Below are 27,324 nucleotides of genomic sequence, written 5' to 3'. Positions count from 1 at the left end.
AATTAAATTGACACAAGATGGACTAACAGGAGAAAAAGAATGTTAATCATGCGTGCCTGGAAGCCCCAGGAAGACATGGACTAAAAGGCAGCCCCTGCATTGAGGTTTATGTGCCATCCTGGGCTGAGGGAAGAGATGGGCCCTGGGGCTTTTTCCAAGGGGAGCAGTGGAATCTGCAGGAGAATAAGGAGCACAGATGTTTGGTAAACAGATGTTTGCCCTGCCATGTAGACAAGTCTTTCAGATTTTAAAAAAGTTATTTCTGTTAAGAGTTATTTCTCTTCCTGTTACTGGCTTCTTATCTATATTCTCTTAGGTAGTTAAGGGAGAGGTCAGATTTTTCCTGAGTGCTAGGTCTTGATTGCTCTGAGCTCAAAATAATCCACTTGCCAGTGTGAACAACTTGGGGTGGTGTATTCTGTTCCCCTTCATCAGGAAGGAAGAAAATATATGAAACTATGTGCCTATAAACTTTATTATTTATGTGTATGTATCAGAGTATTTTTATTTTTTAATATATTTTTTATTGATTTCAGAGAGGAAGGGAGAGAGAGACAGAGAGAGAGAGAGGGAAAGAAACACCTATGATGAAACAGAGTCACTGATCATCTGTCTCCTGCCCACCCTTTAGTGGGGATCCAGCCTGAAATCCAGGCATGTGCCACGACCAGGAATCAAACCATGACCTTCTGGCTCATAGATCGATGCTCAACCACTGAACCATTAAAGCCAGGCTGTATCATAGCATTTTTAGAGGGGAAGGCCAGTTGCATTTATAAAGAGAGATGCCTCAAGATACAAAGTTGCTGGTTCTTATGTTGGCAGTCTAGAAACTAAACCATATCAGTTTATTCACAATGGGGGTGTTTTGTGAGAGAGACATTTAAAAGGAAAAATAATAATAATAATCTGAGTATCAAACAAATGCTAGGAAGATAAGCTTTTACTTTATATTTTATAAAATAGTGAATGTCTGTGTATAAGAAACTGCTAAAGGTTTATTTTTTTAAAGGTTTTGGGAAAGAAAATTGCTTTGGGAGGTTAATACACTGTGTATAAATGCTGTCCTCTTAGTCTGTGTAACAGAGAAATGAAAGTGTTCTTCAGCACTGAAAGCTGAAGATCATTTTGAGCAATTTTTGGATTGGCTTTTATTGCAATCTATGCCGTCTCCTCAATGGGACCTTGGAGATAATTAGCCTTTCAGTATTTAAATCTATGAAATGCATGGTCATTCAAACACAAATCTCTGATGGAAAATTAATAGCACAGTTTATTCAGTGGCTGATTTCCTGGAGTTATAATTGACTGGCTACGGGTAAATGTTTCAGCTATTGACTAAACATCTTGATAACACCAAATGCACACAGAATATTGGTGAAGCAGAAATGCTGTGCTCATTAATACATAGCATTACTTCTGTTTGTTTTAATGTAGATCATTATTCTATGAATTATAGAGTGAATAATACTGTAAACTTTAGTCTATTTGAATGTTAAAGATTTATTTGTGTCCCCTATTGTTTCTATGTTCAGCGTATATCCTGAGCTCTCTATAAAATAGATATGAAACACACCTGAAGCAATTTATGTATTAGATTTAAAAATATATCATTGTTTAGTCATGGAAATTCTTAAAAATATGACCTTTCCACCTGTACAAATAATACTCTTCTAGGATTAATTTTGACCATCTAAATCCATTTGGTTTTCAGTTTTTTAGAGGGTCAGTGTCTGTTTTATTCATTAGCTAGGTCTGGCATCAGTGGGGAGAGGTCCTCGTCCCCACCGGTTGCTGGTAGGTAGGAATAAGATTCTTGCAATATCCCAAGAGAAAGAATTTTTTGAACCTTTCATGGGAGGATGAGGTATTGTAGAAAGTTTTACTTCTGTGGAACCAAAACCCCTTCATTTCCATGGACCCATTTCCCTTCATTCCCCCAAGGAAAAGCTGTAGCAGAGCTGCAATCAGAGCCACTGTCCAGAGTTTTCACTTCATGTTAGAGCCGGGCCCAATCCAGCATGAGGCTAGCTTACCAGAGCTTGTGTTCCCCACTGCAGTGCACCAGTCCATTGCATGGAGGGTCTGTAGGACCACATCCCTGTGGAGGGAACATGAGGGCAAATGCAAGGAAGCAGGAATAAGAGAGCCCCACAAGCCAAGAGAGTGAATTCCTTTGTTTAGAGCAGTGGTCAGCAAACTCATTAGTCAACTGAACCAAATATCAACAGTACAACAATTAAAATTTCTTTTGAGAGCCAAAGTTTTTACACTTAAACTTCTAATGCCACTTCTTCACAATAGACTCATCCAGGCCATGGTATTCTGTGGAAGAGCCACATTCAAGGGGCCAAAAAGCTGCATGTAGCTCACAAGCTGCAGTTTGCCGACCACTGGTTTAGAGGGTTATATATTCCAAAATGCTTGCTGTCTTGCAGTGACCCTGCCTACTCCGTCCAATCCATGGTCCCAGGATTGTCTGACAGGCAGTTTCCCTGTGTCAGCTTGACTCACTGAGAATGTGCCCATCTTCCACTTTGTCCACACACACATGTGCCTGGTTTCCTTCCTTTCATTTTTACTTTTCAAAGGAAGATGGCCTATGTATTCTTTAACTTTCAATTTGGAACTATAATTTGCTCATTTTATTTTTATTGGTTTTTTTGTTTACCTTAATGATACACTAGAAATCTTTCTCTTAGGTACCAGCAGGGCCAATACAACCTCTATCTTCACCTGGGAAAATAATCACAAACTAGTTAACAACAAAAATATTCAAGGTTTAATAGGTGAGCACCTGTGCCCAGTAACCTTATTGGTACTGGGAATACAGTGCACATAACAAGCGACACTCCTCTCTTTACGGGGGTAAAATTCTTAGTGGCAGAATATAAACAACACACTAAGCATAAGAAAGATATGGTATATGGCATGACGGTAAATGCTAAGGAGAAAACACAAAGTGTCGGGAGGGGGATTTTTCCCCCTCTATCCTTCCAGGTTCTTTGCTGGTCTAATAATCAATATAAAAAGATGAGCAGTAGAAAAACAAAAGTTTCATAACATATATCCATCCTATATATATATGGGAGAAATGAGTAACTCACCATAAATGGCTGAAACTATCACCTTAGATACCATTCTCCACTAAAAGCAATAGGAGAGTCAGTCATGGGAGTAACCAAGAAAAGCACAAGCACAAGGTTTCTATAGGCGTCTTCAAACTACGGCCCTCGGGCCACATGCGGCCTGCAGAGGAGTCTGATCCGGCCCGCCAGGTTTTTTGGGCAGTGAGCACAGCCGAGGTGTTACAGTAGGAATTAGTAGTTCATATAGTCCAGCCCTCCAGCTCTCTGAGGGACTGTGATCTGGCCCCCACTTTAAAAAGTTTGAGGACGCCTGACTGTAGATCTAAGTAATTGCTTTCTTCATTGCTAAGAGTTTCTAGAGGTTGAGTCATCCTTGTCTTCCTGGTACAGAGAGGGAGACACCTTTACAATAGAGAATTCCTTTATAAATCTAAATGTCTCTTCTACGCAGTTTCCAGAGCTTCTCCTATGTCTGCTATTTCTTAAAAATAACCAGCTTAAAATAATTATGTTAGAGAAATATATTTTGAGTGGCAAATTCTTCTCTCCTACAAAAGCAGGAACTATATCACTGAGGTGATATCTGAGCAAACCTCTAAAGGAGGTGAAGGAGTGAACTGTGCAGGTTCTACGGTGGAACTATGCCTGTGGCATTCCATGAGGCCAGTGCAACCAGTGCAGAGTAAAGGAGAAGGTGTAAGTCTGGGATAGCAAGGGCTCGGTCTGGTAGACCATTGCAAGGACTTCAGTTTTTATTCAGAAAAACAATGTAAACCACTGTAGGTTTCTTACCAGAGGGATAGCATGACCTGATAAGTTTAAAAAGTGGAGAGTAGATGATAGCAGGAAAATTAAGGGCTGAAACAGGGTGACCAATTGGAGTAGAACATGAGTGTGGGATGCTGAGATAATTATTCACATTCTGGCTTTTTGTTGTTGTTTTGTTTTGTTTTTTGTTTGTTTGTTTTTAATGGGACTAACAGGATTTACTAAGGGATTATATGTGAAGTGTCAGAGAGAACTTAAAATGATAGAAAATGTTTTGCCTGAACAACTTGAAGGAGGAAGCATCATTTATTGAGATGGTCTAATTTGTTATCTGTTGGGCAGGGCACAAACATAATTTTATTTGGGGCATGTTAACTTTTGAGATTTCTCTTAGATATGCATGCAATCTAGATGTTAAATATGCAGTTAGATATGCAAGCTTGAAGTTTAGCTGAAATGTCAGGCTTGAAATAATCATACTGTTTCACCTTACGTTGCCTTTTTTAAAGAATATATTTTATTGATTTTTTTTTTTTTTTTTTTTACAGAGAGGAAGAGAGAGGGATAGAGAGTTAGAAACATCGATGAGAGAGAATCATTGACCGGCTGTCTGGGAATGTGCCTGCAATCAAGGTACATGCCCTTGACCAGAATCAAACCTGGGACCTTTCAGTCTCCAGGCAGACACTCTATCCACTGAGCCAAACCGGTTTTGGCACCTTATGTTGCCTTTACAACCAATGTTCTAGATGAATTCATCAAGGGAGTGAGTGTAGGGAGAGAAGAGGAAAGAATCTAGGATTGAGGCACATTAAGAGGTCAGGGAGAAGAGAAGAAACCTAGAGAGACCCAAGAGCAGCCTTATGGAAGGAGGAGGATCTGGCAAGGTGGCTTCTAGGAATCTACTCAAGGTCAGGTCCTCAGAAATGAACATGATGGCAGGTGCTGCTGTATCTGCCCAGAAATGCTGATACAGCTTTTCAAGGATATAAGTCATGCCAACTGTTGATTAATTTAAAAATTCCAAGGCCTGGATAGCTATTATGATATGTACTAGCTAAATATTATTTATTTTATTTTATTTTATTTTTTTACCTATTTCTTTCCCTTTTCTTGGTCTTCAATCCAGACTTACTGTGAACCAAAGTTACTACTTGCACTTTTGACAATGTGCAAATTGAATTATGCCAGTTTTACTCATGTGCCTTTGGTGTATAAGACAAGAAGGATTCTAACCTCTATTTATACTGCTACAAAGAAATTAATGAGTATTTTTCGAGTTCCTTGTTTGGTCACTTAATTGGCTGTGTGACAAAGAGCGCCGTGGTGCATGTCAAACAACTTTCGAAGTAGTCTAATGATTTGTGCTTTGCTTGACTTGTGGTCCTCTTCTGTGTGGCCTGTCAGGCTGGATGTCCTTGTTAAAGTGGCTAGAATAAATTGGCTAGCAGTATGCATACAATGTAGTATATTAACTACAGCAACAGGGAGTGCTTTTAGCAGCTCTTTCAAGAGATTTTAATGTTTGCCCATAAGCATCAAAGCCAACCCAAACTTTCATTTAATATAATTAAAAGGACATCTGAAAGTAGTTTGGATCACAGCAGGTTCTGGAGGTTTGGTAACCCTTTGTTAAAACCATGTGAACTTAATATATTTCACAGCTTGATAAATCTGCACTTGATTTGTGTCAGAAAGAGAGAAAATATAAATCTGCGCCCTGCATGTTTCTTCAGCCCTGAACCCACTGCTAAAAGACACTGAGATCAAAGAAAGTGACTTCTGTCTACAAATCCAAAGTAGTTTCCTTTAGATCGAGAAGTTATCATTCCCTTCTATAAGTGTTAGAGTCATGAAATGCTATTATCAGGCATTCGTTGACTCAAAAGTCTATAAACCATATGTACTGCAAGCAGAGTAAATTACACAGGTATTGTTTAAGAGTTTGGACAGGTCAGTTTATAAACGTAATGATTCAGAAACCTCCAGAGGACAGTGACAGATGTTGGTAATGAAATCCTGCTCTGACATGCAAGGAAAATCATTCTGGGAATCTCTCAGAATTTCCGTAGTTAACCTGTCAGGCCAGGCAGAGAAGGCTGTCTTACAAAGTCACGTATGACTATCTCTTCTGTTTTGCACATTTCCTATAAACAAATCCTGGCTTCTGTTTGTATATACACGGTTTTCAAAAGCTTCAGAAAGTAATTTAATGAGGAGTTTAAAAAAACAAAAAAAAAACACCTTCTGTTTTTAAATAAAACATTTTCATCTAAAACGAAAGTATTTTCTCACTTCTTTTTACCAGGTGGTATTCTCTTCTGGCTTATTAATTCCTGATCAAAGGCTGGATCATTACATAATTGTAAAATTGTTTATTTAAAATCTATTCAAGTAGTTTTTACTTTCTGAACATGAGTTTACATTCAGAAAAGTTTTAAATACATAGAATGTAAATAGATATTATTTCTATCCAAACAAGAGAATATACATCCATTTATTTTGCTATTACTTTAACAGCTTTTTGAGCACATAGCTAACCAGGAGGAAAAAAAAAAAGACATTAAAAATTGTATTACAGATTTAAGATCCTGCTTTCTGGAAGTATCATTAACTTTTCTGATAAAGGTCAGAAAAGAAATGGAATTTTTAAGGGGTAATTTGCAGCAAAGTAGTTGCCTGATGGCTTGGAACCCAACAAATGATATTTTAGTACCACTCCCAACAGAGTTATAATTTTGCTATTTTCCCTTATCAAATGTATGAATTTTGTACAGCTAATAGTAACAAACATAACCGTGGGAACTTGAACAAACCAGCACTTTATTCTCACACATGAAAAAGAAATTCAGCCCTAGCTGGTTCGGCTCAGTGGATAGAGCATCAGCCTGTGGACTGAAGGGTCCCAGGTTTGATTCCAGTCAAGAGCACATGCCTGGGTTGTGCGAGCTCAGTCCCCAGTGGGGGGCGTGCAGGAGGCACTAACCAATGATGCTCTCTCATTGTTGATATTTCTATCTCTCTCTCCCTCTCCCTTCCTCTCTGAAATAAATAAAAATATCCTATATAATAAAAGGCTAATATGCAAATGGACCAATTGGTGGAATGACCAGTGGCTATGACATGCACTGACCACCAGAGGGTAGATGCTCAATGCAGGAGTGGGCCTAAGCCATCAGTTGGACATCCTTCGAGGACCCCAGACTGCGAGAGGGTGCAGGCCAGGCTGAGGGATCCCTATCCCCTCGCCCCCCATTCCCACTGCATGAATTTTGTGCACTGAGCCTCTAGTATTAAAAAGGAAGAAAGAAAGAAAGAAAGAAAGAAAGAAAGAAAGAAAGAAAGAAAGAAAGAAAGAAAGGAAGGAAGGAAGGAAGGAAGGAAGGAAGGAAGGAAGGAAGGAAGGAAGGAAGGAAGGAAGGAAGAAAGAAAATAATTGCAGACATGACAGGTTAGGATTAGCATGGAAACACATACAAAAAAGTTTCATATGATTATCTGCTCTATTATGTTTAGCACATGGACTTCTATTCTCAGTGAGAAGATAGCTACTGACATGATAACTATTTAGGTTTGAATAATCACTTCATGCTACTCTCTGAACAGGAAGAAGGAAAAAGACAGTAACCAAAAGAGGCATCTCTTTTAGACCTTTCTAGAAGTCTTACCCAACTACTTCTGACCATATCCCATGGGCTATTATATTGCACAGCTAATATCCTACATTAATAGGGATAGCTTTGCAGCTGGGCTTAACATCCCATGATTCTGTGTGTAGGTTAAGAGAGTTACTGGATAACCAGCATTCTTACATGCAACCAGAAATACTTTTTCCTTATTTAATGATATAGACAGATATCTTCATTCAGGCTTGAGGTACTAACGCACTGTAGATAGATTTTTGCCATAGGGTTTCCATTTGACCCCTATATTACAGATTAATATGTTGTTTGTAATTATTCAGTTAGTTATAGTCTGAGGGCAATCATTTTGTTTAAAGAATTCAACAATATATCTTTCAAATTATTGTCAGATAGCATTTTTACATGGTTTAAATCCAGAAAGTAGGGAAACTGCATCACTGACTCTGGGGCATGGCACTGGCATTGTGCTGCATCTGGGTGGCGTTCCCTTGGAGATCCATGGTGCAACTTTACATGGTTCCTCTCTCCCGGCCATTCAGCTTCCTCCCTCAAAGCAATCATCATCAGCCTCTTAAATATCCTACCAGAGAAAACATTTTTAATTAATTCCATGTTTTTATAATGTTTCTTTATAAATTTTCCCATACAATCACAAGGTAGTATTGTTCTTCTTGCCTAGGGAAACACACACACACAAACACACACACATACACACACACAAAACTTTGGGATTAGCTAGTGGCAAATAAGGTATCATTGTACTACTGAAAAGAACCAACATGTAGAGCTGATCACAAGGTGGACTGTATCATGGTTTCTGTCAACAAAACATCAGTAGGAAACCCGTTGAATAAACTGCTGCACCAAATAATAGAATATTCTTGAGCCACAGGGAGAATGAGGTAGATCTTGTTTTGACCTAGAAAGATGGGTGTGATATATTATGAAGTAAAAACAAACAAGCAAGCAAAAATCAACAGTGAACAGCATGATTATAGTGATGGCATTTGTTTGTGGGTAAACATTTACAGCCTGGAGGAAATACAACAAAGTGTTGAAGTAATTCTTTTTGGATGAGGTAGGAGTTCCATAAGTTGACTTTCAGGTTTTAATTTATATACTTCTGTATTTTTTTTTAACTCTTTATAAGCATTTACTGTTTATTTTATTTTTTTACTAAAGAATTATTTTTCGGAATAGTTTTAGACTTATAGAAAAGTTGACTAGAAAGTAGAGAAAATTCTCATATATCCCTTCTATACATATAATTCCCTCAATTATTAATATCTTACATTAGTATTTACATTTATTATAATTTATTTTATTATAATTGATATGGTGTGCATTTATTACAATTAATCAGTATTGATATTATTAGCTGAAAGTGCATGGTTTAATTCAGATTTCCTTAGTTTTCACCTAAGTCCTTTTGCTGTTTTAGGATCCTACCCAGGATATCACATTACATTGCATGCATACACATACATAACATTTCAATTGTCATGTCTCCTTAGACTCCTCTCAGTGAGATAATTTTTCTAACTTCCCTACAAGCTTATCCTTTTTAATGTCAGGAAAACATGCTTTCCGTTAAAAAAAAAAAAAATTAACCTCTTTACTTTGAGAAGAACATAGAAATGTTCTTTGATTCACTGACATAACCTCATGCACTGTTCAAGGTGCGGCAATTCAGATGAAGACAGAAAGGATTTCTACTCTTGCAGAATTCACATCCTAGTTCAACTAACTGAAAATAGACAGTGAATCAATCAAAAATAATAAAATAAAATAATGGCAGAAATGAAGGTAGACTCCTGTGAGTTTAAGCGACTAGGTAGTTGATTACTTATGGTGTTAATCAGGGAAGATGTTCCAAGCTGAGTCTGGGCATTATGGAACCAGCCATGTTCCTACCTGCAGAAAAAGCATTCCAGTGTCAGAGGTCACCCAGACCATAGGCGGTCAGCTAAAGAGGAGTGGTTGGAGAGTTCCGAAAATAGAAAGAAAGCGGTGTCCTAAAGCAAGTGGTTGAAGAAGGATACAAGGATAGGAAAACTATGGAAAGGAGTCAAGATTCTGAATGCCATTAAAGAACTTAAATCAGGGAAATGACATATTTTTGCAAGATTATTTTGGTTGCAAGCTTAGTTTTCCTCTGCTATGCATTCTTTACAGCTCCAGCTATCACCTTTACGTAGGTGATGCTCAAAAAAACATTAACCAACTGCTTTACACATTTAGAAATTCTTCCGTTAATCCATTCTCCCTACTGCTGAATAATGTTTTAAAAATGCAAATCTGATCATGATGTAATCCCACTCAAAGACTCTCCATTACTCTCTTTTTTCCTTAAGGAAACATTTCCTTTTTTGGACTACAGTGTTTGAGAGGTTGATTTTTTTGTTGATTTCCCACACTCTTAACCATTGCCTCCCACATCCTTGGATTCTATCCTCCCAAACCACATAAGTACTGGCAGTTCATGTCTCTCTGCCTTTGTGGTCATGCTATCTTTTGTTTAAATTACTTCTAGATTTGTTCTCCTTTCTAATCCTTTCAACTCAGTAATTTTGACTTAATTTGCCATCACCCACTTTATATGTCAGTTACCTTAAGGAACCACGCTTTGTCCCAGTTAATCTGGATAAATGCCCTCTTCTGTGAACTTACAACACCCTCAGTTTTCCTCTTATTATAGCACTTATCAAGCTTTTCGTATCTCTTCATTTTTCTATGTCTGAGCTCCTTGGGAAGGAACAGTGCTACTTTTATTTCTCTCTCCTTAAGACCTTTTACATTGTACTTAGCAAGACAAAGTGACTTCTAAATATTTACCATTTACCAGGCTTGCATTCCCATTGCCTACTGGTATGTCCATTGCAGGAGAAATCCTCAAAACACGTCTACACTCACTATTGCCAATCCCTCTCCCACTTTCCCTTAAATTCATCTTATCAGTGTCAGTAGTTTGCCCCCACCACTTCACTACAACTGCAGTTGTTGAGGTCATTAATGACATCATGCTGCTAAACTCAGGAGTCCTTGTCACGCCATTTTATTGACCAGTCAGAAGCATCTGACCTTGTTTACCCCCTCTTCCTTGATAAAACTCATTCTCTTGGCTTTCCTTCTATTTTGTTGCTTTTTTCCACCCTCCTCTGCTGGTTCCTTCTCTTCTCTCAAACCCTTAAGGTTGGTGTGCCCTCTAGCTCCATAGTGAACCAACTCTTGTTTTCTCCTTGTGCAGTGACATCACTGGTTTAACAACCACCTGTTTGCCTGTGGTTTTATCTCTAGAACATTTTATATGTAGAACAGACCACTCTCCTGAACTCCTAAATTAATTTTCAAGCTAACTTCCTAACACCTTTATTTTATTGTCTAATAGGCACTACAAACATCCCATGGCTATAACTGAATTTCTAATCTCCACCCGCAAAGTAGTTATACATGCAGTCTGCACCTAGTCGGTTAATGTAGTTCATCCCCACCCTAGTTTATTTTTGTTTGATCCAAAAGTGGCCTCCTTTGCATTTGGAGCATGCAAAGCATGTGCTCACTTGATAGCATTCATTCAGTTGTTCAATATGATTGGAATATCTGCTACGCATAGCTGCATGGCTAACTCCCTCAACAACTTTGTGTTTTCTGAATTGTTGTCTTTTCATTGAAGCCTACCTGGATTATCTTACATGAAATCATGGGCCACCTTCTCCCCAACCCCTGACTCTAGATCTCTCTATCATGCCTTCGTAAATTTTATTTTACATGGTACTTAGCTTTTATCTGTCATCTCTCTATCATCTCTCTATTTATCATCTATCTATCTATCTATCTATCTATTATCTATCTACCTATTTATCTATCATCTAGCTAGCTATCTGTCATCTATCTGTCTATTTTTTAATTTCCTTGCCAGAAAGTTCAGTTTTAGGATTTATTTTTCCTCATCTTTGTTTAAATTATATATCAAGTGTTTAAAACATTGTTAGCACATATTAAATGCTAAAAAAAGTATTAAATGAAAAAATGTCCTACTTCAAAGTAAAGATGTATAACACAAAAATGATTATCCTTCAAAAGCAGATTTTCTGTGTTTTTTTTTCTTTTTATTTTACAATCATTTTACCAATTACCTAGAAAGAAATCTGGTGTTATTATTTATTATTTAAAGAAGAATGGCTTTTGGAATCTTTTATGCTTGAATTCATTTGGAAACTGATGGAAGCCCTTTTCCTGTGACTTCTGTAATACTAAGTCATTGTACTAGCTAGTTTTTCCTCATCTCAGTTGTCAACTATTCTCTCTGCATTTTCTCTCCTATTGTTAACATTTCTGGGCCATCAATTCTTCTCCCTGTACTCAATTTATCTGAGAAACAACAGGCATATCAATGGCTTTAATAAGCTTACGTAAATTTATAATGCCTAAATCTCAATGTCAGATATTTGAGTAACCTGAAGGCAGAAGGTGTTAAGAACATTACCCCAAAATATGCTTCATTGGCAGATTAATTATTTTGAGATGGAGTCCACTGAGAAACAGTAGATAGTCTCCCTCTTTCTGTCTAAAAGCAGATCATAAAATTTCCCATGTACCAGCAAGAGAACTTTCTTATCACCAGAGACAGGCAGTCAATGCCAAAATGGATCTTTGAAAATAAACTACTAAAATAACTCTTATCTTCCATTTGATTCCCCTATGTATTTTCTAGTCACTTTCCCACAATTTACTGCTGCTAGAAGCTTAAACCTTTTTTTATTTATCTTGCCACTTCACAAATTTGTCATTCTTTGTTTTGAAAAGTGTATAAGCTCTCAGTCCAAACTGATTCTTCAGGTCTTCATTTTTCCTATGAAGGTCCCTGTGTGCACATAAAAAATATTAAATAAAATGTTTGTTCTTTTCTTCTGTCAATGTATCATATGTCAGCTTAATTCTCAGGCCCAGTCACAGAACATAACAAGGAAGAGGACAGGTTTTTCCTCCAGACAAGGCTTATCTAGACCTTTGTAATTGGCACGCTTCACGTCCTTTGCATTCAAAATAGGCACTCTGAATTCATCATGTTCAGCACCCTCTTCCCCCACATGCATTTATACTGTCTACCTTTTAATGAGTGGAAATTTGTGCTCCTCTAACTTTATTCCCATTTTAACTGTCACCTTATTGCCTGTTTCCAAATTCTGTGCACCGTAGTTTTTTATTGCTCTCTCCTACTGACTTTAATTAATCAACAAATCATTTTAAATATCTTTGTGATATCAAATTTCTCCATCTGCAGAGCCAGAATGCATGCGTTTGAACCCTAGCTCTGCCTTATGTTAGCTAATTACCCTTTAGCAAATTACTTCTCTGAGTCTCAGTTTTCTCACTGCAAGATGAGGATAATAATCATATCTACCTCATTAGGTTATTGTCAAAATTAAAGGAATTGATGCATAGAAAACATTCAGATGAGAGTCTGGAACAACACACTCAATAAATATTAACCATTATAACTTATCACTTCCCTACTTTTAACTTTTTACTGGCTTGTTACCTTTCAGAAAATTGCAAGTGTCTTCCTTAACATGACTTGAAAGCCTCTTTGACAATTAGCTTTCACTCACTAATCTAGCCATTGAACCCTTTGCACTCTTTGCTCTTCCACAAGGAATTTTTTTCAGTTCCTCTGAGGGGCCTATAAGCACATGATCTACACCTTGCTTGTCTACTTAATGTGGAATTTAAACTTGGACTTGGACTTCATGAGCCTTTCCAATACAGAGCTTGAACCCTGTGTTTCCACTATTATAATGCCTGTCATGCTGTATTTTATTTGTTGTGTAATTGTCTGGCCTCTCTATATTGTTATCATTTTAAGAGAGAATTGATGTATCTGTCTCTCTTTCAGCATTCCAATTGAAAACACTTTGTTAATATTTGTTGAATGAATGTTGAGTTAGCAAGAGTTTTAAATCAAGTTTATAGCTCCATTTAATTCCTGTAACACAACATAGATTTACTAGAGGCACAGTGCGTGAATTCGTGCACCTTGAAAGAAACTGTGGGTCGAGAAGCTGCAGTGTGCATAGGGGCAGGTCTTGGCCCATCCTCTGCACCCCCGCCCAGCCCCTCCCACTATGGCCCTGGTTCCCTGGCTGCTGGCAGCCCCACTCCTGCTGTTGCTGCTCTTACATGCTGATGGTGCCAGCCCCACTTGCACCCACTGACAGTGCAGAGCGAATGGGGCCAGTGCCAACAGGGGATGCCAGCAGGGCCAGCGTAGTCAGCAAGTGCAAGTGGTGGTGGCTGCTGCCCCAATTGCCCCTCAGGAGCAGAGGGAGGTAGAGAAGCCTTCAGGGGCAATCTGGGCTGACAGTGGCTGCTCACACCCACTGAGGGTGCTGAGTGATCTTGACAGGCGCTGGGCACCAGCAGCAGGTGCAAGCAATGGCATTGGCAGCAGGTGTGAGCACCAGGCAGGAGAGTGGTGCACAGGAGCAAAGAATTTTCAGTAACCACCAGAGGCTTGCTCCATAACAGCAACCTGTGCCCCACCTTGGTCTGGCACCCCCACTCACCTGCTCCACCATTCTGCTGTGGCCAACGCCCACCATGTTGTGCACTCTGGCGCCTACTGCTAACCCCTGCCATGTTCCACGCATGCCCCCTGGTGATCAACACACATCATAGCGACCAGTTGTTTGCTTAGTTGATTGTGCCACCATTTAGTCTATTTGCATATTAGGGTTTTATATATATAGATAGATTTGGCAGCATTCAATCAATTTAAATATACATGAGATTTATAAACTAAGTCAATTACAGCTTGCTAAAAATAATACATTTTTAAATAACAAGAGGTCTCTAGAAGAGACTGTTTCTATGAAATTTTAGTTTTATTTTGTTCCACGGTTCTTCTTATCATATTAAGGTCAGTTGCATTATACAATCTAATTTTAATTAAGACTTGAAAATGCCAATACTTCACGGTAATATAAAAGGGAGTTCAGAGGTTAGTAGTTTTTAGATGCTTAATAATGTTAAATGACAATGATTATAAAAGGAACCTTAAGTTTATTGATCAGATGTGTAAATATCAATCACTCAACTTGACTTCTAATAAAAATACCTGCAAGTTCAAAACGGTTTTAAAGACTCTTCCAACACTTGACCTTTAAAATTTTTATTGGAATCAATATCTAAACATAAGTACACTGTGCCTATTCAGTAGTGATTTTAAACTTGTGCTTTATTATATTTTATCCTCAACAGATAAACTTCATATCAAGAAGTAATAAGTGAAGAATAAAAGAAAAAATTTGTTTTATTTTTTCAAATTATAACTAAATATATAAATATAGTCAGAAAATAGAAGATGAGAGCAGAAAACATCCGAAAACTTATTTTTCTTTCTCTGCACATGCTGGGATTTTATCCTGAAGAATATTTAATAGCACTGTATATAAAATATATAGTAAAACTAAAGGCAATGCTCAGCAAAATAATTTCAGTATATATTTTTAAAGAAATCTTGCATTCTGGAGAACACATTAAAAAACATGTGGAAATAAAGAGTAAAATAAAATTTCTAGGCATTGTTCAAAAGAATGCCAGCAATGTATTCATTTAAATTTAGTCATAGGAAATTATTCTTTTTAACTTTCTAATAGGTTGCCTAATAATATTTTGCATATTTATAAAATTTTGTTTTGTTTTAACACATAAGAATGTTAAAAAATGAACTTATATAGAGTTTATTTCCCATTTTATTATTTTTCTTAACTTCATAAATCAGCTCTCCAGTCATTCTTTGATATGTTTTCAGAGGAAATGTTGCTTTAAAAGAGCTCTGACCATATAGTGACTTTGCGTAAAAATTTTTATTGATAGCACATTTTCTATGGTAAAGTCCCAAATTCTATCATGCTGAAGTTCTTCAAAGACCTGATTTCTACCTACCATTTTTCTACCGTATTCAGACTCTTTCTGTGAACCATACACTCTCCTTATCCAAACCCTATTCATGTTCTATCTTTTTTTTTTTTTTTTTAATTATCAACTTGTTTATTATGTCCTTTAGCCTCAAATTTCCTCATTACAATCAAGGCTCATTTATTCATCTTTTAGAGTCTTACTCAAAAGCAAACATCTCTGGGATCTTTTTTTGATCCTCTTCAGCAAGAATTTCTCTTTTGTTCTATCTGCAGTAAATTTATAGCTCTATTTTGCACCGACCTTTGGCCCTTAGGCAAATTGAGAGTACACTGTATGTTTTCCATCTCTTTCCATCAAAGGGTGAATTCCCTAGTTCTTTGCATAGTATGCATATTTTACATACTTAATAAAACCTCATTGAATTATATTAACGTGAGCTTTGATACCCTTAACATTTCGGAATATATTGTTATGCATAGTGGTTCACATTAACTACAATAATGTGTGGTTCTGTTTTGCTCTTTGAGCTCTGGTTGTCTCCTTAATTCCCTCTCATTTAGCTTGCTATCTTCCCATACCATGGTGGTGTATCTAAGCTCTTTATTCTTTCAGAAGACTTCTTAGGAAACCTGGCAAAAAGTTCTAGAACTAGAAGAGGATGTTTTTAATTTTCCTATTGTTTATAAGGTCATTAATGATTTATTAGTAAATGTAGGTGATCTGTTTAATGGGTATTTATTGAATATCAAAAATATCTCTAGGTACTAAAATTTCCCCGGGGAAAACACAAATGAACAAGACCTCTTCCCTGTGAACATCATGGTCTAGTCAAAAGCCAGACTTTTCTTGAAGGACAGATCGAAAATAGTCATTTGGATAAATAAATATATGGTACTTTAGGTAATAACACATGGTACAGAGAAAACAAACAAGGTAATAGGTTTAATAGTGAGGGGATTCTTCCTAGATATTCCGATAATGGAAGGCCTTATTGAGCAGTTGGTGACTTGAGTAAAACTGGATGAGCTTATGATTAAAAAGCTTGTCTTTAGAAAAATCCAACAGTGGTAAAGTTATTCATCTTTTCACAAGGTATTCATTTGATTTGGATCTTATGTTTGTTGGTTTTTAAGGGTAAGGAATAGGTGAGTTCCCCAGGTGATCCTGCATGCCTCCTTTGAGATGTACTGCTCTCCTGAGTAGGAAGTGACATTGATGTTTCTCTCTATAGATCTTTGTTTGTATTTTTGCTAAAGCCTCCTAGCCCGTAGTTGGCAAACTCATTAGTCAACTGACCAAATATCCACAGTATGATTGAAATTTCTTTTGAGAGCCAAATTTTTTTAAGCTTAAACTTCTTCTAACGCCACTTCTTCAAAATAGACTCGCCAGGCTGTGGTATTTTGTGGAAGAATCACACTCAAAGGACCAAAGAGCCGCATGTGGCTTGCAAGCCACAGTTTGCTGACCATGGTCCTAGCCTATTTCATAAGCACATGCTCTTTGAATAATGACAAAAGTTGTTTTGGGGAAGATGATAGCTAGTTTTATCCCCAAATTTTTCACAATAGTTATAACAAATAACTAAATTATCCCCCTTTTGAAATATGTAAAGTGTGATTATATGGTTTATAATGATTTAACAAACATATAATTACTAGTATATGAATAAAGATAGTCAAATTATTTGCTTAAGATCTGAATAATTACAAGATGGCTAAAAATGTTGTATAAAGCAAAAATATGTCCAGAAAGATATGGTATGTCCATGATTCTGGTTTGAATCTGATTTTTCACACTTTCTAATTTTTATTTTATTTTTAGAAACAGTAAAAAGTCACCTCAGAGTCTAGTCAGTAAACTATATAATGAAAGTAGTATAACCTAATAGTGGATGTCCCTATCTAGCCTCATATTAAAACATAATCAAACTAATTTTCTCATATAGCTGACACTTCATTGATTAGTTAGAAAACATAAATTTGTCTGGAGGCACACTGAACTTTGGTGGCCGAAGTAGAATGCAAATTCCCAGCATCCATTTCCTACTTAGTTCCTGGTAATTTTTAAAAGAGAATGAGCCCTGGCCCAGTAATTCAGTTGGTTAGAGCATCGTCCTAGTATGTCAAGATTGTGGGTTTGATTCCCGTAAGGGCACATACAAGAATCATCAATGAATGCATAAATAAGTGGAGCAATAAATTGATGTTTTTCTCTCTTGCTCTCCTCATTCTCGCTTTCTCTCTCTCTCTCTCTCTCTCTCTCCCTTCCTCTGCCTGACTCTAAAAGCAATAAGTAAAAAAAATATTTAAAGAGATAATAAAGTGAGTTATTGTTTAGTTTCTGGCAAGGATGTTGTTAATTAAATTTACTTCTCAAAATTTTAAGTTATTTCAGTCTGTAAGTGTCCAAACCATTAGGTGATTTTTTTTTCGCTCAGATCAACACATTGAGAATACACATTTTTAAAAAAATAAATTCTGTATTAATCTTATTTTCTTCCAAGTGTAGAATGTAAATTTTAGGTCAGAAAATATTTATAGCAGCAAAGAGAAGTCAGTGAGAGTTGTTGAACATTAAAATAATGTCCTAGAACCTCACTTTAAATTTCTTGAACATTTCCCATTCAACTTGGTTTTACATATAGTTAGACTCATTTCTTCGTAACCAAATAAAATTAAAATTAACCTGTTTTTAAAGAGATGTGTTAATCTTATAAAAGCTATGTAAATGACTAGTTTGACAAATGTTTTATGATCAGAGATCATCATTTGTGCGTAAGAATGTGCAAATGTATACCATAAATGTATAAGAAAACAAAATATCGATATCCTTTTATCATTGACTAGAGACCAGGTGCACTAAATTTGTGCACTGAGGGAGGTGTCCCTCAGCCCAACCTGCACCCTCTCCAATCTGGACCCCTCAGGAACTGTTGACTCCCAACTGCTCACCTGCCTGCTTGATTACCCCTAACCGCTTCTGCCTGCCAGCCTGATTGACGCCTAACTGCTCCCCTGCCATCCAAGTCACCCCTAACTGTCCTTCCCTGTCAACCTGGTCACCCCCAACTCCCCACCCCTACAGGCACAGTCACTCTCAACTGCCCTCCCATGCAGGCCTGGTTGACCTCAACTGCCCTCCCCTGTTGGTCTGGTTGCCCCTAACTGCCTTCCCCTGCTGGCCTGACCACCCACAACTACCCTCCCCTGCTGGCTATCTTGTGGTGGCTATCTTTGACCACATGGGGGTAGCCATCTTGTATGAGGATGTGAGGGTCAATTTGCATATTACCTCTTTATTATATAGGATGAGTTGTGACTATTTAATTGGCCTTCATTAAATTGGTAACTGGGACATGATAGCAATCATTAGAAAGCTTAAACAAATTGTACTAATTATAATGTTATCATTAAGATTTACTTACTTGCGGGGTATCACTAGCAGAAAACAGGTTAGTTCATGCCTTTAAACACACATTATAAAAAATTGACTAGTAATACATATGTTGCTGTGCTCTCGCATTCTCTGAGTTCATCAGAGTTTTTTTTCTTTTTCTTATTTTTTCCTTAATTTTTTAACTTAAAAAATGAAAAGTAATAAAGGCCAGAATAGAAATATGATTATATTCAGAGAAATATTCCCTGGGGCGAGCTTAAAATGAATCAATGTAGAGATTGTTGGCTAATGTTAAAATGGCTGCTCCTGAAAGAACAGGCATAATTCCCATTGCATGTAGGGTTTTCAGAGCATTTCTAATGAATTCAGAGGATCGTCCCATCCCAGAGAGAATACTTCCTTGCGCTACAGAGTGGAGTTCTCTATGTCGCTTTAGAAAGCACTGAACTTCTTTTGGTTTGTTCCTGTTCTATCTGGCACCACCTTTCGGCATATCCCGTAGGTGTCAGAGAACTCCCTGAAAAGCAGGTCGTTTTGTTGTGATCCGGAGATGGTTTTGTCTGGCTTCCAGGCCGTGTTTTAAACGCAGAACAAATGACAGAGCTAAGCACACTAGGTGAAAATTCCCCTTCCTTAGACTCATGAGAGATTTTTTTTTTTTTTACATGATTCACAGTACTCAAGTCGAACTATTACATAAAAGTCTAGTGAAATAGATTTTTTGGCCAGAACTTGGAATAGCTGGGAAGGATATCAAGAAAAGCAACTTTTATCAAAAGGCAAATGAGTTTTTGAAGCCGTTGTTAATTGGCAGCCAAGGTGTTTCATTATGAGGCTGAGTTTTTAACAGTTGTAACTTGCTGACTATGGAAACCCAGCCAGCAGAACACACTGCAGTGCAGGCGTGTCTGTGTCTCCAATCCCTCCTGGCCCCTCTCCTAACGTGTCAATAATGGGAGCCCTGTTTTAAAGCTCCAGGGTGCTGCCTAGAAAATGCTTGTGTTGGATGTTTATTCAACTTTTATTTTCGGATAAGATGGGTATCTCATAATCAAAGGGTTCAAGGTGAGATCACTTCCAAACTTCAGATGTTGTATTTTTCTATTTTGCAATCCTCTGTGTTTGGATGAAACCTCAAGAAGATCTGACTGGGAGAACTATTTTTTTCTTTGTAACCTAGAGCATAAAGCTAACCACAGGAAATATTCAAGTTATAACTACAGAGGCGATTCTTTTCGGATAAAGCCATGGGAAATGTGGTGCTTTATCTCGATGTGTGAGTGTACCTACTGCTGCTTTTTTTAAGGAGAAACACCTGAGGGCCGTACGTAGCAAGTTCCCACTGTTGATTCCCCTGCCCGACAGTAAACAGTGTGAAGGTTTCTCTCCACACATAACACAGCCAAAGCCCCCGGGAGTGTGTAGACTTTGATATTTTCCCCATTCTGACATTTTACCAGCTGGCTAAGAAAGAAAAAAAAAATTGATTTGCTCAGGGAAGCCTCAACCTGTAGGCAGCACATTCTTTTACTGGCCTATCTATAGGCATCCTTTTGATTTCTACTGTGTTCCGCATCTAGTTTTATGGTGATGTATAGAGAGAGAAAAAAAATTATTTTCTCTGGGTGATGTGATACAGGTGTTGGTTTAAATCACTTGCCAACAGTTCGCCAGCCAAATAATGTCAAGTCTTATTGAAGCCTTGATGTCGATTCTAAGAAACGAGCATGGCTGTGCCTGTCGTCCTTTCCAAACAATAGCTGGTTTTTCCCTTGCCTCGCAAGGCCTCGGCTCGGGTTTTACAGAAGGAAATAATGAAGGCTTGTGCTGCGGCATGTCACAGGGGAGGCTGGGACAAGGCTGAACTCGTGCACCCTCTGATCCTTGCTTGCCGGGCGACATGTACGCCTGCCTCTCTGACAGCCCCCGGGCTCACCGGAGACCTCTGTCACTGTGTTCGCCCTCCTGTAGGCAATGGTGGAGACAGTTAACAACCTCCTCCAGCCGCAAGCCTTGAATGCGTGGAGGGACCTGACTACGAGCGATCAGCTCCGTGCAGCCACCATGTTGCTTGACACCGTGGAGGAGAGTGCTTTCGTGCTGGCGGATAACCTTTTGAAGACTGACATCGTCCGGGAGAACACAGACAATATCCGTAAGTGGCCTTTGTTGGACAGCAGGGCCAGAGACCCGTGGGCAGCAGAAGAGGGAAAAGAATGTATCTCTGGTGGCCTAGGTATTAGGAAGAGTACTCTGTTCTTGTTCTGTCGTTAAAAGGATGTCACCTGTCATTGGCTTATAAAGGGCCCTCATAATCATGTATGTGATCCTCCTTTGAACATTCCGGTATTGGGTATATTAGCCTGGGATCCCTTACAGTGAGGTTCATTTAATTGTTTTTTGTTTTTAATCGCATATGTGTTTATATGTACATACATGCATGTATCATACCATTTAAACTTTTATCTTCCTAAGACAGGGCTTATGGGCTACTTCAGTCACAATAGGAGTGTCTCTGAATTACATACTGTAAAGAAATCATTAAGTTAGGGGTTAAAACAATTTCTGATAACTGTGTTATTGGCTCATAGGAGTATAAATCTATTTTTATTGCGTATAAGGATGTACCTGACAGTTTTATTTCAGAAAAATTGATAAAGCTGTTTCAAACTTACTAGATTTAAATATAGATCGATATTGATATAATAGTGCAGATTTTAAAGGTATTTATATCTAATTCATAAAATAAAGATAATATTTTGAAAATAAACTTTAAGTCAATGACCATGTATAAGGATTTGAGCTGGAATTTTAATTCTTTTTTACTTTATAACTGATACAACTGGATTCTTATTTGCCTGATATTAATTATTTGCTTTGATTATAAAATCGTATTTTTTAAACAAAAGATTGAACCACTACTGTAAAGCATGACAAATAGAACATTACTAATTCCAGTATTTTGATTTCAGGACTTTTTCAGTGACCTAGAAAATTACCTTTGCAGTCTTTCTCAGTAAGCGCTGATATCTCTTTGCCATTGACAGAGTTGGAAGTTGCAAGGCTGAGCACAGAAGGAAACTTGGAAGACTTAAAATTTCCAGAATCCATGGGTCATGGAAGCACCATCCAGCTTTCTGCAAATACTTTAAAACAAAATGGACGAAATGGTAGGTTAGAGTCTATTTGTTAAGCTTGACAGAATTAAACTTAACAATGCATTGCTTCTCAGCTTGGAATTTTAAATATGCTGTTCAAAACCTGATTGTCTACTCATCTGCTATCTGTCTCCTCTCATCCACTGAACTCATTCTCCTGCTCTTCCTCCTCTTTCTGTCACCTGCACCAACAATAGAGAAATCATATATGTTCTATAAAATTCTCAGATTTGGAAAGTGTTTTGTTACCGTATTTTCCGGCGTATAAGATGACCCCCTAATTTTACAGTTAAAACATAGGTTTAGGCCTATATTCGCTGTATAAGACTACCCCCCACTTCTGAGGCAACACCAATTCTTTTTTTAATAGACCGCCTCTCTGACTCTGGCCAATCTGAGCAGGCTTTTTACTAGAACACAGTGTAGCTTCGGGTACAGAACATGTATAATTTGTATGCATAAAAAGCCTGCTTGGATTGGCCAGAGTTAGAGAGGCCGTCTATTAAAAAAAGAACCGGTGTTGCCTCGGAAGTGGGGGGTAGTCTTATACAGCGAAAATAGGCCTAAACCAATGTTTTAACTGTAAAATTAGGGGGGTTGTCTTATACGCCGGAAAATACGGTATTTTTCAGTAGCAATAAAATGTTAGAAAGTTGAATATGAGGGAAATTAATGAACAACAAGTCCAGATAATTTTTTTTTTCTTGAAAGGAGTAACTGTTATTGACTTGTCAGACTGGCTTTCTAAAACTTGTAAGGAAAATTTTACTTATAATTTTAAAATTATATGGTTGTATTTTTCTTATTCACTTATTGGGGGGGGGGGGGCTGTCTATGTTTTTCTTTCACAAAAACTTCCTGTGAGGAGGTGCTTTTGGGGAATGGAACTGGTAAAAGAGATCAGTTTAGTGAACTGGGATAAGTTCACTGAATGATTTTAATTTGATTAAAATTAAATAACTTATCTCATAAAGAAAGTATATCTTAAGCCTCCCTAACATTAATTTAAAAACTTATTTTGGCCAAGGAATTAAGAACCTTTAACCTGTTACTGATAGTAAGACAACTTCAAGTCATAGTGGCTAATTCAAAGCTAAGGTTTCAGATTGAAGGGTGGATAGTTTTTTGTTTTGTTTTTTAATAGCCTATTAAATAATGTAAAAAAAAATTATATATGTTGTCAGCCAAACAAACATTTTTGTAAGTGTTGGAAATCTTATAAGACTGAAGTTATAAATCTTTATTATGTTGCTAATTTGACAATGTGAAATTTGAGGCAGCAATAAGATCTCATATAAAACAAAATCAGATTCCTGAATTAGCTTCCTAACTGGTTTCCCTCTTTTACTCTCACTCCCAAACATAACTCCTGTTGACAGAGGTTCTTCCCAAAACATAAATCTTCCCAGTTGTATTTAGAATGAAATCAAATGACTTAACCAACCCTATCACATGTTACCTGGTCTACTTCCTTCCTGCCTCATGTGCCCCACTTCACACCTGTTTTTAGTGTGCACTCTGTAGTTTAATTCTTTATTTTTATTGAGATATAATTGACATATAACATTATACTAGTTTAAGGTGTACAACATAATGATTTGATATTTGTATATATTGCAAAACAAACAGTAAAATAAATCTTGTTAACATCTATCAACACAGTTACACTTTGGTTTGTGTTGTTTTTTTCTTGAGAACTTTTAAAATTCATTCTTAGCGACTTCCAAAATAGGCAATACAGTAATATTAACCACAGTCACCATACTGTACCTTTTGCTTGCCTTTACCTACCCTCCTATTCTCTTCCCCACCACCCACCTCTGGGAACCACCCTTCAGTTTTATGAGTTGTTTTTATCCTAAGATTTTGCATATAAGTGAGGTCATACAGTATTCCTTCTCTGTTTGACTTATTTCACTTAGCATAATGCCCTCAAGATTCAGTCAAGTTGTCATAAATTACAATATTTCCTTTTCTTAATAACTTTAGTCAGGGCAATGCCTGTCTCTTGTTGGACTGTCTATTGTTTCCTTAAGAAAGGAAATATGGGGGAAGGGGAAGTTAAAAGATGGTTACTTTTATAGAGGACTGCCATAGGAAAAATTAGAGATTATCATAGGGGAAAAATAAGGTGGAAGAATGTATGGAAACAGTGACCTTAATAGAACATGATTGAATTTTAAAACAGATAAAAAGTTTGAATCTTTGTATTTATTTTTATTGCAATTGAGATATAATTTACATATATCATAATTCATATAACCTTAAGTGTTTAGCTAGATGAATTGGACAGTTGTACTTAGCCTGTGAAATATAACATACAAATCTCTTCTCTTACCCAGAAAATTCCCTGGTGCCTCTTTCCGTTCTGCTCAGCTCCTGCCTGACCTGATGAAACTATTTTCTTTTCATTACTATTTGTATAGACAAGTGTTGTCTGTTCTGAGATTTTATATAACCGAGTCATACAGTGTGGACTCTTTCCTGTCTGTATTCTCTAACTCAGTATTTTTGGGATTCAATCATGATGCTCCATGTGTCGGTGGTTTGTTCTTTATTGATGCATAGTATATTCCATTATGTTAATATACTATAATTTATTCTCCTTTTGATAGGTTGTTAGTTGTTTCCAGTTTGGTGCTATTATGAATAAAGATGCTATCAACATTCTTATGCATGTTTGCTTTGAGAATTTATGGTTTTGCTTATCTAGGAAGGGTAGATATGTACTTATTAAAAAAACTGCCAAACATTTTTCTAAATAGTTGAATGACTTTATACTTCTTCCAGCTGTGTACAGCATACAAGAATTCCAATTGTTCCCCATCCTTATGCACATTAGTGTGGACAGTCTTTTTCATTTTAGAGATACTAGTAGGTATGAAACGGTATATCGATGTGAGTGTAATTATTTCCCTCATTAATAATGATTTTGATGATTTTTCATGTCTCGTAGCCTATTATATATTATTTTTTTCTAAAATTTCTGTTTCTGTTTTGCCATTTTAGTGTGGCATTTATTCTTTTGCTGTTGATTAGCAGGCATGCTTTATGTATTCATGAGTTTTACATTTTTTTTTCTATTCTGTGGCTTGTCTATTCATTTTCTTAATGCTATATTTTGATAGACATAAAATTTTAATTTTGACAAATAAATTTATCATTTTTTTCTTTATGATTAGTGTTTTTGGGGTCCTAATCAAGTCATGTTTGCCTTCCCCATGACTAAAAAGCTATTCTACATTTTGTTCTGAAAGCTTCATGTTCGACTTTTTATGTTTATGCCTGTGATCCATCTTGGATTGATGTTTGAGTATGGAGTGAGATAGGGATTGAGGTTCATTTCTTTTAACACTTATATGCAACTCTTTCAGCATCTTTTTTATTTTCCTTTCCCAATAAATGACTTGGCACTTTGGTTAAAATGAATTCTTTAAAAAAAGAATACATTTTATTGACTTTTTTACAGAGAGGAAGGGAGAGGGATAGAGAGTTAGAAATATCAATGAGAGAGAAACATGGTCCAGCTGCATCCTGCACACCCCCCACTGGGGGTGTGCCCACAACCAAGGTATATGCCCTCCACTGGAATCGAACCTGGGACCTTTCAGTCCACAGGCCAACGCTCTATCCATTGAGCCACACCAGTCAGGGCTAAAATGTATTCTTAAGATGTTGTGAGTATATATTATACAGATTTGATTACAATCTAATTAGAATTATCTAATGTAAGTAGAACATATAGAAAGTAATCAGAGTTTCTCCCCAATTTATACTTCACATTTGCATTTATTTCAGGAGAGATCAGAGTGGCCTTTGTTTTATATAACAACTTGGGTCCTTATTTGTCCACGGAGAATGCCAGCATGAAGTTGGGAACAGAAGCTATGTCCACCAATCATTCTGTTATTGTCAATTCACCCGTCATTACAGCGGCAATAAACAAAGAATTCAGTAATAAGGTTTATTTGGCTGATCCTGTGGTATTCACTGTTAAACATATTAAGGTAAGAAAATGGCTTCTTAGGTTTAGTTGTCCACATTATCTATATTAGTTATAGCAAATAAAGAATACAAAATGTATTAATTTTTTAAATTTTTATTATATGTAGCAGTTTGAAGTCTATTATATGATAGTAGTAATTTTTTTCTGAAATAAGAAAGACTATTTCTTGAATATGTTCATTGCTTATGATAAAACATTCATAGATCTATTTATAAATGCTTCTCCATAATTACAAAGAGCTAGCAATATATACAGTTAAACTGGACATGGTTTCACATAGGCTACTATAAGTAATTATATCTTTGTGTGTAGATATAATTTTGTTATACTAAGATTGCATTGTAAATTTAACAAAGATTTCTAAAAACCATCCGCCTTTTGCAAGTTCATTTGAACAGTTTATTGTTGTTGTTGTTTTTTTACTCAGTACTATACTTTGAAATTAATTGATGTTATTCTGAAATACTGCTATTAGTATTCCTTAAATATGTATTTTTGGAAAAGTAAACTCACCCCTAGTCAGGGGGATAGATAACAACAAATGTCCTTAGAATTGCCGAGTTCCGCTTCATAGGGAAACACTGGAAGACTTCTCCACAAGAATTATAACAGAATATGAAGTTGTGTTGATATAAAGAGAATGTCTACCTAATTTATGTGAGCATAAAGTAGTTATTGGTTTTATTGATTTTATTTTTACCCTGTAGCAGTCTGAGGAAAATTTCAACCCCAACTGTTCATTTTGGAGCTATTCCAAGCGCACAATGACGGGTTATTGGTCAACTCAAGGCTGCCGTCTCCTGACAACAAATAAGACACATACTACATGCTCTTGTAACCACCTCACCAACTTTGCAGTTCTGATGGCACATGTGGAAGTTAAGGTAAGAGATATGCCATACAATAAAAATGGTTACAATCAGGACACTAACTGTAAAAAGTCTTAACTCTACGTCTCACTGCTCACTTTAGAGTTTTTCCACTTCCATAGTGATTATATTCAGAAACTCTCTTGTGTTCAACCCATATCCTCCCAGATAATTCGAATAACTTTTTATTTATTATTTTTTTTTATTTTTTATTTTTTTTTACCATCAATGTAGTTCCTAAAATCAAAGTTTGCTTGTAAAATTTTCTTTAGTGTTCCCTGTTTTTATATTGTATGAATAAATGTCAGATCTCATAAACAGGGCAAGATAGGACCCCAGGACCAAAAGCCAGTGTGGTGAGATTGGGAACTGGAATCTGGTGTGTTGAAGACTAAGGAGCTATGTGTGGGTTTAAATTCTCTTAGAATGACTCTTGGGAAAGCAGCCATTGAGGACAATGCACAATGC

At 36.9% G+C, this 27,324-nt stretch overlaps 1 protein-coding gene across 17 annotated transcripts in view; it reads left to right on the top strand.

Annotated features, from left to right (window-relative positions):
• The window catches only part of ADGRL3 (adhesion G protein-coupled receptor L3), a 762,953-nt gene that overhangs the window by 602,524 nt on the left and 133,105 nt on the right, over positions 1–27,324 (top strand). For all 17 annotated transcript variants that reach the window (XM_045572137.1, XM_036415171.2, XM_045572109.1 and 14 more), the window contains 4 exons: positions 20,795–20,978; positions 21,871–21,993; positions 25,780–25,988; positions 26,695–26,871. In XM_045572137.1, coding sequence (XP_045428093.1) covers positions 20,795–20,978; positions 21,871–21,993; positions 25,780–25,988; positions 26,695–26,871 — 693 coding nt within the window. The remainder of the gene's footprint in view (positions 1–20,794; positions 20,979–21,870; positions 21,994–25,779; positions 25,989–26,694; positions 26,872–27,324) is intronic.

Source organism: Pipistrellus kuhlii, unplaced genomic scaffold (assembly GCF_014108245.1).
Source record: "Pipistrellus kuhlii isolate mPipKuh1 unplaced genomic scaffold, mPipKuh1.p scaffold_m20_p_1, whole genome shotgun sequence".
In the NCBI taxonomy this organism is placed as follows: Eukaryota; Metazoa; Chordata; class Mammalia; order Chiroptera; family Vespertilionidae; genus Pipistrellus; species Pipistrellus kuhlii.
Note: the sequence above shows the minus strand (reverse complement) of the source record. Positions and strands in the feature narration are given on the sequence as shown.